Below are 12,786 nucleotides of genomic sequence, written 5' to 3'. Positions count from 1 at the left end.
AGCCACAGCCTCTATTGCTACTAAGTGGGTGAAATGAATGAAGGGAGTTTGGCATTTGATCTAGCAATGGCTTAGTTTCTGGCAGTCCATACACATGTGCTGTGCTGTCTTGCCAGGAAAGGCAGCCAGGAAAGTTTAAAGGGCTTTACCTCTCACAGTCAGTGCACAGAGTTGGTCAATGGAAATTACTAGAGGCTATTTGGCCCAAGAGACAAAGAGCCTGTAATGGATAAATCTATGACATTTAACAGAAGAAAGGATTCAGGGATTCTCCCAATTTTATGATTACAAGATTTAAAATGAAAAACCAAGGATAATAAAAATTGGCATGGTTATATCCCTCCCTAAGCTTATGAACGTGATCACAGTAATGGCAGACAGCTGAGAACCTGAGCTAAATTTGCCAGCCAGTCATGGTCTGTGGCAGGACCACTGAAGGTGCCCTGTGACCTGCCCAGATGGAGCAGACTGACTGCCTGGTCCTAAGTACCCAGACAGGGTGACCAAGTGGCAGAGGGAGCTTGGCTTGCACCCCACTGCAGGGCACAACTTCAAGTTCAGATACCAGTTTCCAAGCCTGACAGCAAAGCTGCAAAAAAAGTTGCCTCAGGAAACTGCAGTTTCAGGCCAGTCAAGGGTCTGTGAAAATGTAAATCAACAAGATAAATCTGCCATCTAGGCAGACTTGCAACTCGGATTAGAAAGATAGCTTTCAAACTTTTAATAAAATATCCAATGATAAGACCCTTATTTAAAATATCCCATGGGAGACCTTTACCCACTAAGTGAAATTCTTAAAGGAACAGTGAGCCAAATTCCAGTAAACAATTTATAGAACCTTCTGGACAGGTACTCTCCCAGGTAGAGTATGCTACACAGAAAGAATAAGTAAATTATATTAATTATGATATGCCTTGCCAAGTGTTATGCTAAAAAATAAAACAGTGCTGTTTCCTGAGTGGCTGCAGTGGGCAGTGGGTCCCACAGCAGCGAGATCATGGCAGGCCATGAAGGCAGCCAGTCCCAGGCAGGGAGCCCCCGAGTGGCCCACGGGCCACAAGGGCCAGTGGGTCTTAGACAGGGAGCTGCATGTTAGGAGAAAGACCTAAGGTGAAAGACCAAGGAGGATAGGCATGCCATGCAGAGTGATATTGGATATTTATTTATTAGACTATGGGAGGAAAGGTGAAAAGGGAGAAGGCGGAAGAGCAGAGAGAGAGAAAGAGAACCAGAGAGAGAGAGAGAGAATGTAGTAATAAGAGCAGCGGAGCTGCGTCCCCAGCACCCCGGCCGCCTGCTAGCTTATGCCCTGAAATAATTACACAGACACTGTATTCTTTTAAACACTGCTTGGCCAATTAGCTCTAGCCCTTACAGGCTAATTCTCATATCCCGATCAACCCATCTCTAATAATCTGTGTAGCCTCAGTCTTACTGGGAAAGATTCTAGCCTACATCCATCCTGGGTTGGAGCTTCATCGCGTGTGCCTCAGAGAGCAGAACTATCAAGTCTGCCCGGGAGAGGGGAGCATGGCGTCTCTCAGCTCACTTCCTCTTCCTCCCAGCATTCTGTTCTGTTTACTCCACCCACCTACATTCTAACCAATAAAATGGGCCAAGGCAGTTTCTTTATTTTTTAACCAATGACCTTCCTCCATCATTTCCCCTTTTTCGGTTTAAACAACAACAACAAAAAAGGCTTTAACTTTAACATAGCAAAATTACATATAACAAAACAGTTATCAAGTAAAAATTACAATATTTATATCTATTTTATCTTTATCATAACTAAGGAAAACTATAACTATAACTAACTATTCTTCAATTCCATAAAAGACTCCAGAAAGATACAATATTACCTAAGCAAACAAGAAATAAGCAACTTTCAAACTCTAGAAATGACAGAGACATCTCGCTGCCTGGACAGTCACCCAAAGTTCCTCTGTACCATTGGGGCATCCATCTTCAGCCTACAGGCCAATGGTATCCAGAGACATTTCCATGAAGCAGGAAATTTCAAAGTCAGTTCAGTCAATATCTGTTGTGTCCTGCAGAATGTCTTGCAGACTCCTTCATGAATCAGGAACCCCAAAAGGTCATCTCACCTTTAGGCAAGTTCAGTAGTCCTCTCTCTGCAGGTTCTCTGTCCAGTTTATGCAATAGTCCAGGCAAGAGCAGTTTTCTTGCCCAAATGGCTGTCAAACTCCATAAGGATCCTCTTCGATGCCCATCTTCTTCTTGAAGTAGATTGGTGCTGCCAGGAGCAGACATGTCTCACTGTCATGAAAAACCCTAAGTTATTAAAACATTTAAAATTCCATATTCTATAATCTTTGAAAGATAGAAGAATTCCTATCTAAAATATATCTATGTACATCTAGAAAATCTTAACTAACATGACTACAAGCTTGACTATTATTAATGATTATCCATTAACAACCTATATATATACTAATTATACATTACATTTTTAAATAAACTACACAATCACAATACCTTAATCAAGATCAGAAACACATTAACATATAACAAAATTGACCTTAAATTTAAATCACTAAAGCAAAATCCATATCAATGTAAATTATTCATACCTATATCATATCCCCCTTTAAATGTAAAATAACATTTATAAACAATATTTGGGAATATGGGCGCAGTTATTTCTCTCCAAACTGCTTCCTGCTGTATAGGGGCGTCGTTAATTGGGTCTTTCATGGTATAACCTGTGTGCCAGGGTCATCTCAGTCAGCAGTCGAGTGAAGTAATTTTTGAAGCTGTTCACAGCAACCCTTCAGGAGGCCGTGGTCCATCATACCATATCGGAATACAAACAATCCACAGGGTTTCATCCTCTGTGAAAACAACATAAGAAATTCATTTCCTAAGCATCATGTCCTTAGATCCAAATTTCAAACTCAAGGCATTTTCAAAATATCTCTGTTGGATTAGTTCAGCAGCATTTATAAACAAATATCTTTTAGCAGCTGTTGCTCCTTCCTCAGCATTCAAACAATTCAAAGAGAGCATAATAGCATACAGTATCAAGATTCTCTGTGTATTTTCCATCTTTGTGTGCTTTATTTTAACCTCTATTTCATTTATTTTTACTTTTAACTTTTTGCTTTTTGAGACAGGTTCTCTGAATATCTTTGTCCTAGAATAACTCTGTAGACCAGGCTGTCCTTGAACTCTCAGATGTCCGACTGTCTCTGCCCTCCAGACATTGGGATTAAAGGTGTGTGCTACTACACTTTGAACTCACAGAGCTCTGTTTGTCTCTGCCTTCTAGGCACTGGGATAAAAGGCGTGTGCTACCACACCTTGAAGTCACAGAGATCAATCCCCCTCTGCCTCCCAAGTGTTGGGATTAAAGGTGTGTACTACCACACCAAACAACTCTCTTCCTTTTTTTTTGTTTTTTACTTTAAGAACTTCAACTTTTAGCCTGCAGATATTTTAACACACTGTAAACCATTTAGAAATTTTCTTTGTCTTTGAATCTCTCTTTACTGTATATCTCTCTTTTTCTGACCAAATGAGTCTTTAATTTACCAAGCAATATCAGTAGGACTAAAGCCATGGCTTTGACGGCTGGATCCAGCCCATTCCTTAGCTTTCCAGCTTCATGGCTGAGGTACTAGCTGTAGCCATGTTTATAGCCACAACTCTATGGCGTTTCAAGGTCCCTGCCAGCAAGCGAGCTGCAACAGACAACACTCGAGTCCTCTCTCTGTAGCCGGCCCTCCTGCCTCAAACAGTCAGAGTTTGCCCTGGCAGGACGGCCCATAAAGCTGGCATTTAACATGGCACAGCTTTTTTCCTGCTACAGCTGAAAACCGAAAAACATGCGTTCAGTTTTTCATCAACACCGTTGAAGTGTTTTGTGGCAGGACCTCTTAAAGGTGCTGCAAGCTTTGCAGCTAAAGCTGAGTCAGGAAGCCTCTCTTAGATGAGAGCGCTAGCTTGCCTCTGGCAAGCAGAGCAGACCCGAGAAATTGTTGCTACCAAGAAAACATGCTTTATTCTTTCCCAAGCTTTCTCAGGCTTTCAGTGGATTCAGTTGTCCACACATCTGGGCGCCATTCTGTAGTAATAAGAGCGGCGGAGCTCCGTCCCCAGCACCCTGGCCGCCTGCTAGCTTATGCCCTGAAATAATTACACAGACACTGTATTCTTTTAAACACTGCTTGGCCCATTAGCTTTAGCCCTTACAGGCTAATTCTCATATCCCGATCAACCCATCTCTAATAATCTGTGTAGCCTCAGTCTTACTGGGAAAGATTCTAGCCTACATCCATCCTGGGTTGGAGCTTCATCGCGTGTGCCTCAGAGAGCAGAGCTATCGAGTCTGCCCAGGAGAGGGGAGCATGGCGTCTCTCAGCTCACTTCCTCTTCCTCCCAGCATTCTGTTCTGTTTATTCCACCCACCTATGTTCTAACCAATAAAATGGGCCAAGGCAGTTTCTTTATTTTTTAATCAATGACCTTCCTCCATCAAGAGAGAGAACCAGAGAGAGAGAGAGAGAGAGAGAGAGAGAGAGAGAGAGAAGAAGAAGAAGAAGAAGAAGAAGAAGAAGAAGAAGAAGAGGAGGGTGAAGGGGAAAATTGGGGATAAGGGAGTGAGGCAGGAGCTGCCTCTTTGGGAAAAGGACAGAAAGGAAGAAACTCAGGCTGGAAGTGGAAGGAAGATCTGTTTGCCTCATGGGATGGGGGAGGGAGTGGGTGGTAATTGTCTCTCAAAGGCACAGGACAGAGCATGACAACAAGCATGTATATGGTATACATACACCATACATATAATTTACCAATTAATTGATTAATTTACCAATTAATTGATCCCCTATTTTGAAGCAGTACCTTGCTCAGCACAAAAGAGCAGGATGGAATCTAGGAGATATTTTGGCAGAGAAACTGCTATGATCAATGTTCCATATATTGAGCAGCAAATTGGTTATTTCAAAATAGTGATTCTTGGGCAATTGCATTTGCATTTGCTAAATTTAAAGGACAGAACAATTTTTTCTGAGCTGAAACATTGTTGTACTTCACACAACATTCCTTTATTTTCCCTAACACTATAGCCAAAGATCCTTTAGAGGATGCTATGTTAATTTTTACAGATGGTTCTTCCAATGGTAGAGCTATATATGTGGTTAATGGAGAAAGACATGAAGTAAAAGCAGAACCAGCCTTTGCTCAAATAGTTGAGCTATGGGCTATTGATATAGTGTTTCATTTTTTTTTCAAATAAGGCATTTAATCTATATACTGACAGCCAATATATATTTAATTCTCTTCAAGTCCTAGAAACCACCCCATGTATTGAGACTAGCAATAAGCAAGTTAAGATGTTGTTCCAGCAAATTCAAAATGCCATACAACAAAGAAGATTGCCATGCTTTGTAGGGCATATCAGAGTGCATTCAAATCTTCTGAGTCCATTATCTGAAGGTAGTGCTGATAAGCTTACAAAAATAATTGCTTTATCTCAGGTTGAGCTTGCTCAGCAATCACATGCTTAAAAGGCTGGGAAAGATTCCATTTCTGTGCTGGGCCCTTCTGGGACCTTGAACTATACCCCAGCCCCCAGGATAAGCTGAAGGCTGCAGAGGAGCTGAAGGCCACTGCCAGCCTCTGGAATAAGATGAAGACTATAGGACCCCTCTTTAGGGAAAGTATTAGCTACTGGAAAAACCTGAGTTCAATAAAGTTGCTGACTGTAGCTCATTACCCCACCCAACTTCCCCTAGCATGTGGGTAGTATCAGCTGGGCACTATTTCAAGCAGACCCTGCAGTTAGCACAGGGTCAACAGATGTCTGGAGGATGTAACTAGTGAGGGATGTTGCTATCCCCCTTAGATACTAATAGCCTTTCAGGAACTAACAGCTGAACTTTGCCTCACATTTAGCCCATCATGATATAGGATAAGTAATTTTGTATTTTGAAACTGTAACCTTGTGACTGCTTTTTGTTTTTTGTCTTTATAAATGCCTTACAAAAACAGACGGGGCCCTTCTCCCTCCATCTTCTATGCCAGGTTGTGAAGCAGAGGACCCGTGCCAGTCTGTACTTAATAAATGAAACCTTGCTTTTGTATTTGGTAGTGTGGCTCCATAGTGGTCTTCTTGGGGGTCCTAGGACTCAGGTACAGCATGCTCTGAATTATCAAAATAGTATACGTTCAAGAAAACAATTTAGATTAACAAGAGAAGCTGCTCATCAAATTGTTAGGCAGTGTTATATATGCTCACAGTATTTACCTGTATCGTATTTGGGGATAAATCCTTGAGGACTACTTCCTAATCATTTATGGCTAATGGATGCTACTCACATTGCAGAATTTGGAAAATTAAGATATGGGCTTGTGACAGTCAATACATATTCAGGATTCTTAATGGACACTGCACAAACTGGAGAAGCCATGAAGCATGTGATAACCAATTGCTTAAGATGCAAAATCATAAGAACCCCCCAAATCATAAGATGGATAATGGATTCAGACTTGTTAGTAAAGTATTTAAGCAATTTTATTTCCAAAGGAATATCAAATACAAGACAAGTATTCCTTAAAATCCTCAAGAACAAGGAATTGTGAAGTGTGTCCATGCCTTCTTGAAAATACAACTTTAAAAAATAAAAACAGGAAATTGTATCCTCAAAGGCCACATAATGTCTTGAGTCATGCACTTTTTATGCTAAACTTCTTGAATATGGATGTTTATGAACAATCTGCTGTGGACAGATTTTGGCATTATGGCACCAAGGTGGCCTTTGCTAAAGCAAGGTGGAAAGACCCTTGTACTGGATTATAGAAAGGACCTGATCCTGTGTTAATATGGGATCAAGGGCGTGTCTGTGTTTTCTCACAGGATGAGGATCAAGTGAGATGGCTTCCAGAACATCTGGTTCAATGTGTACAGCAGAGGAATGCCAGCCCTGATGACATCATAGCCATTGATGACTCCATAGGAAAAGTGGACAGAGGTTCCTGAACCTGAGATCATGACTTCCTCATACCACCATGCTGCAGGCCACAGAAAGGGGATCCTGAACCAGTGTTCCTGACTCACACCATCATGCTGCAGTCTCACAAGGGAAAGATCATAGTGATGACTAGTGATTCCTAGATTTTTGATAGACTTGCCATGAAAACTTCCAGACCTAGTGAGTTCTGTTTACTTTGGAGCCAGACCTGAAATACAGGCTGAACATATGACTGCCTTGGACACAGAGCTCAGATTGCCAGTGAGGTTTTCAGTCTGCTATTGAAATGTTGATAGAACCTGAGAACTGAGACCTTAACTTTCTCCAGAAGGGATAAAAGAGTCATTACAAGGAGTGATTAGGGCCCCTCTTCAGATATGAGGAGGGTAGCCTAATGGTTTTTGCTGCTGCTCAGAGATTAGGACATTTGTTTAAAAGCATCATTGCATTTGGACTCTTACCCATTACAAAAATCTTTTCTTATCTTTTCATTAGAATGGATTTAAAAGAATCATGATTTGACAAATTGTGTTATGGTATTGACCTGTTAAATCATATTATGGTATTTACCAGTTAATGCTTTATTTCACTATAAGATGTTAATGTCTTGAAGATGATTAGAACCTGTCTAAGAAAAGTTTGACACTATCATTGAATTCTTGAATTTTACATATTTGATAAGACAAATATAGATTTTGATATAGATGAATATTCTAGACCAAATCAAAAGTCGGCATTCCCAATCCTGGTGATCCTTCACTCCTTTCATTAGGAGATATATTAGCCATAGAAGTATGCATAACACAAAGTATTATCTGCTTGCTTACCATTAGTTAATTGTTGATGAACTCTCCTGACAGAACTTGGCTCAGAGACACAGAGCCCAATACTTCCTCCCTTAACCTTTTGTTTACAGAGGTCCACAGTCCATATATGTTTTGATCCCCCCCACAGACACCTAAAACATGGATTTGCATAGTTAAAATGCATGTTCCGAAGACAGGTAAGTGTGGGAAATTGAAAAGTATTCAACCTAAGGCAGATGCAGTTGTCTCTCCTGTTGCAGAAGCACAGGCTTTGTTAAAATTAATGAAAATGGAGGAATTATGAAGGCCCAGAAATGTGAGCCTATTTCCATGTTGACCAAAGGTCGAAGAGTTGGAACTTACCTCTAGTTCCTTCAAGGCTATTGTGCTTCTACCTCAAGCAAAGGTCCCTCCTAGATGTAGATCAGAGAGTTCTGCTCTACCAAGGTTATTGTCAACAGGTGTCCCTAATAGCCAGACCTTGTACTCCAGGAATAGAAGTAGATTGTTCCTACCTGAAACAAGAGTCTTAGATCCATCTAAGTTCCAGTTCCTTTTATAGAGATAACTTGGAAATCCACCTGGGAAGTAGTTAGACTACAGAATGTTTTGGTCTAGTGTGTATGCATGACTTGTTTTGTTCTAGCAACAGAATGTTTAACTATGAATGTAGCCAATAAGCTTCAACTGGTGTGTTCATTCCCTTGTATCATGCTAATGCATTCTTTTGTTTTGCTCCTAACTTTTGGGGTCAGGTGTATTTTAAGCATTTGGGAGATAAATGCAGGCAAAATATTAGTAATCACTGGAATTTCCTCCAGATATTATCCTATATGTTTCTCTATTTTATTATTTTCACTTGAAAGACCCCAGTGGTGGGCAGTCTTTCAGGCTAAGGAGACCCTCCCAAGGAACAGCGAGATCACTCTTCGGATGCAAACAGCAAGAGGCTTTATTCAGTACACAGGTACCTGGGGCGACTTAGTCTCTCAAAAGACAAAGCGCGCCTGCAGACTGGGGGAAGGTCTTTTTATAGGAAAGAGGGCAGCAGAAGCAGATTACAGAAGCAAATGCTTTGTTAGTGGTCAGTTGGAATGGGGCAAGGGGCATAGGTGGTTTTTCCTTTCCCAGCACAGATGTATGGCAACAGATATCCTGTCCCTCTTTTGTTCTTTCTTTCCTTTTCCAGCACAGATATATGGCAACAGATTTCCTGTTAATTGATGTGCTGTCCTAATCTATAGATATCCTGTTTTGCAGCCAGGGACCCTGACCTCACTCTGCACTTACATTTGTTCGTCAAAAGCTTTGTGAAATGACGTTACAGCAGCTTAAGCTGGGATCTTTCATAGGGGGAGTTGTCTCTTCTGTGAATTGCTGCTATTCTAAGTTGGGCATATGTGCTGACTATGGGCATCCGGGTTCCCTAAGCAAACGGGATGTTCTCATGGGAGCAGGCCAGCTGCGGGTTCTGGGAGGGGGTATCCAGAGGGCCTTCCACTTTTCCTGTTTCTAGTTTGGCTCCTTATCGCTTGGGGCCAGATGGCTGACCGGCTGACCGCAGATATCTTGCCTGGCTTCTCCGCCCTTGTTCTCAAGTCGAACTTCCCTGCTCTAATGTTACTTGTGTTGCTCCAAAGTTTAAGCCTGGCGTTGCTGCTGCTTAGCTGTTTGTCTATACTGTGGGGGTCTTTCACACTTCTGTCTTCATATTCTTTAATATATTTCTAAATCCCCATTGCTCTACCCTGGCAAGAATTATTTTGTCGAGTCTAGTCCCTGACAAGATTTATTTCACAAAAAAAAATTAAAAAGCCATCGATGGATAGTTACAATGTGGTTTTCATGACAATTAGCCAAAAACAATATTATTGTATTATAAGTTAAATGATGTTTTGCCACTTAATAAAGTAACTATTTACAATTGTATTCACCTCAATACAAGTATTTTAATATATGTTCTAATCAGAGCACCCATCCATATTGCTTGATACTACACAAGATTAACCAAAGCCTGCATGTTTGTAAAGAACACAAATAACAAGAAATGTTTTGAAAGAACATAGAGAAAAAGAAAGATCAGGCCTGTATAGTAAATGACTTATATGCAAAGCCTCTAATTTGTCAACTATTTTGTTTGATGTCTACAAAATTTCTCTTTAAATTGAAAATGTTTGTGAGAGCTTACCTAATGCTCCCTTTACATCCTTATTCCTTAGAGTATAGATGAAGGGGTTCAGAGTAGGAGTAACTACTCCATAGAAAAGAGCCATGAATTTGGGTTGGTCTTTTGTAATAGAGGAGGGTGGCTGAAGATACATGCTAATGCCCGGGCCATAGAATAAGAGAACTACTATGAGATGAGAGGAGCATGTCCCAAAGGCCTTTTTTCTTCCTTCTGAAGATTTGATTTTCAGAACAGAATGTCCAATACAAGTATAGGAGGCAAGAATTAAGCACAAGGGAACAGCTAAGAAAAATATGCATACCACAGAGAGAGCAAGCTCATTAGCCTCCTTTTCACCACAGGCAGTTTTTATCAGAACTGGAATCTCACATAACAAGTGATCCAGTTTATTGTGTCCACACAGTGGCAATTGCAGTGTCATTGTGACCTCTGAGACAGCATAGGTAATTCCTGTTAGCCACACAGTGGACACTAACAGGAGGCAGATACGCTGATTCATGATAAGGGTGTAGTGCAGAGGTTTGCAGATGGCAACATAGCGGTCAAAGGACATAAGAGCCAGGAGGACACACTCTGTGCCCCCCATTGTGTGGAAGAAATAAAGCTGTACTACACACCTCATGTAGCTGATGGTCTTTGTTGATCCTCCAAGGTTGGTTAGCATCTGAGGCACAATGCTTGTGGTGTAGCACATGTCCAGAAAGGAGAGGTTGGTGAGGAAGAAATACATGGGACTGTGGAGATGGGGGTCTAATATGGACACAAGAATGATGGCAATGTTTCCCAACATGGCCAGTGGATATGTTACCAGTAGAATGATGAAGAGAGGGAGTTCCAACCAAGGATGGTCTGCAAAGCCAAGCAGAATGAATTCTTCTGGGTGACTTTTATTGATGATTGTCATTCTTTGCAGTCTGATTCACCTATGGTAAAGAAGTATCAAGAAAGTTAGTATTATAGGAATAGCAAAGACTCGTGATTTGTTGGTTGGGACTATCAAAGACAGGGTAGGTATTCTGTGGTTGAAATAACATGGCAGGAGTGCTTCACAGATAAATGAGTCAGAATAAATCATTCTGCCAAAGCAAGAGGACATAAGTTCTATCTCCAGTACTCAGGTAAAATACTAAGGAAATACATCACTATAAAACCAGCTATAGTTAAGAAAATATTGGAATATTGGTTATTTTCTGGGTCTTGCTGGCCAGCTAGTGTAGCTAAATTAATAAGATCTTGGAGGCATAGTCTAAAAACATAAGGTAGTAATCCAATTCAAAAAAAAGCTTGACATTGGCTATGGATTTTATATGTACAACACACCCACAGCACACAAACATGTATGCACACGCACACAAACACTTATAACATCTACATGCACACAAATAATATATACAATCTCAAAACTGGCTACTTAGTTTCTATTTATAATACTAAATTTTAAGGAGAATTTCTGATTATCTGAAAGTTCATGTGGAATAAAGCCTGGGAGCTAATTAAAACAGCACTGCTAAAGGAATTATAGAAACATATCAATATGTCTAAGAATCAGTCAGAGAATTTGGTATGAAGATGTCCAGAGATAACCAGAGAATTTGATTCAATGATCTCTGAGTTCTGAGTATGAAAGGTTGTACTCCCTCATGCTGAATCATCAAATCTTCTGTATGTTGAATTAGGATATTTGAAGATCTAAAGAAACCTCCTCTATGCACTTGAGATTGAACCAAACAGTTTATAAATACCGATATATACTTTTTAAAATATTTGTACAGTTATCAACAGCCCTCTATTTTATTAGCCAAATGAGTTAAGCCACAATTACAGTGTTGCTATCTTTGGCATTTATGTGTTTTATTATACAACTATATTGCAAGTTTCAGCATTCAATAATTCATGTCAAATTATAGTTTTTTCATATAGCAGAGATACTTATTTCAATTTAAATAATTCTTTTTCCATTTATTTTACAAACCAACCAGTTTCCCCTCCCTCTTCTCTTTCTATCACCCCCCATTTTACATCTACTCTCTCCACAAACATTCTTCCTCCATCTCCATTCAGAAAGAGTCAGACCTCACAAGGACTTCCACACAGATTGGCACATCAAGTTCAGGCAAAACCAGCTTCTCCCCTTACATTGAATTGGGGTCAGGTAATCCAGCATGAGGAACAGGTTGCAAAAAGCCAGTTAACCACCAGGAAGAGGTCCTGTTTTCCCTGTTAGAAGCTTTACTAGGAGACCAAGTTATGATATTGGTCTACCAATTACTGGATAGAATATGTAGAGATATTTATCAATTGAACTCAAAACTTTTTCTGGTATAAAAATTTTGTCAGTTATTGGGGATGTATTCTATTTTGTTAGTCACACTGGTATTGTGAATATAGTTTTCAGCTCCAACAGTCTTTTCCAGCAGGTATTTTAATTCAGACAAAGTGACATTCAAATCCCAGTAATTTTGTTTCCTGGTTTTATGTTTTGCCTTCCATTTTAGCTAAAGTGAGTGTTAATACATCAAAATCAAGGAGCAAAGTAAAATAATGCTTGAAAAATACACATTTTATTTATTAGTGTTTCATAAAAAGTTATCTCTGAAAAGATTAATTTTCAAACATGAAGTTAAGATAGCATTCCATTGACCAAATCTGAGTTACTCTACCAATCGGCAGTTTTGTAGCAGACTAATTTCTTATAATTTAAAGCAGATGCCTCAGCCTTCATTTCATTGAAGTCTCACAGTCACCTTGTTAGGCTCTATAAGAGCCACTCTGATATGAATCAGGTTCTTTGACTATCCACTATTCC

The 12,786-nt window shown here is 40.1% G+C and overlaps 1 protein-coding gene across 1 annotated transcript; it reads right to left on the bottom strand.

The window, feature by feature from the left end:
* Positions 1 to 2,469: 2,469 nt before the first annotated feature.
* LOC121465365 (olfactory receptor 2B11-like) lies at positions 2,470 to 10,884 on the bottom strand (the record flags this gene model as incomplete). Its single annotated transcript, XM_041678600.1, has 2 exons — positions 9,977 to 10,884; positions 2,470 to 2,479 (listed from the first exon to the last, which is right to left on the bottom strand). Coding segments are annotated over exons 1-2 (918 nt in total), but the record flags the coding sequence as incomplete, so codon positions are not given.
* Positions 10,885 to 12,786: the final 1,902 nt, after the last annotated feature.

The sequence above is a fragment of the Microtus oregoni genome, unplaced genomic scaffold (genome assembly GCF_018167655.1).
Source record: "Microtus oregoni isolate MIOR12 unplaced genomic scaffold, Mior012 000030F_ref0000283, whole genome shotgun sequence".
Taxonomy (NCBI): Eukaryota; Metazoa; Chordata; class Mammalia; order Rodentia; family Cricetidae; genus Microtus; species Microtus oregoni.
Note: the sequence above shows the minus strand (reverse complement) of the source record. Positions and strands in the feature narration are given on the sequence as shown.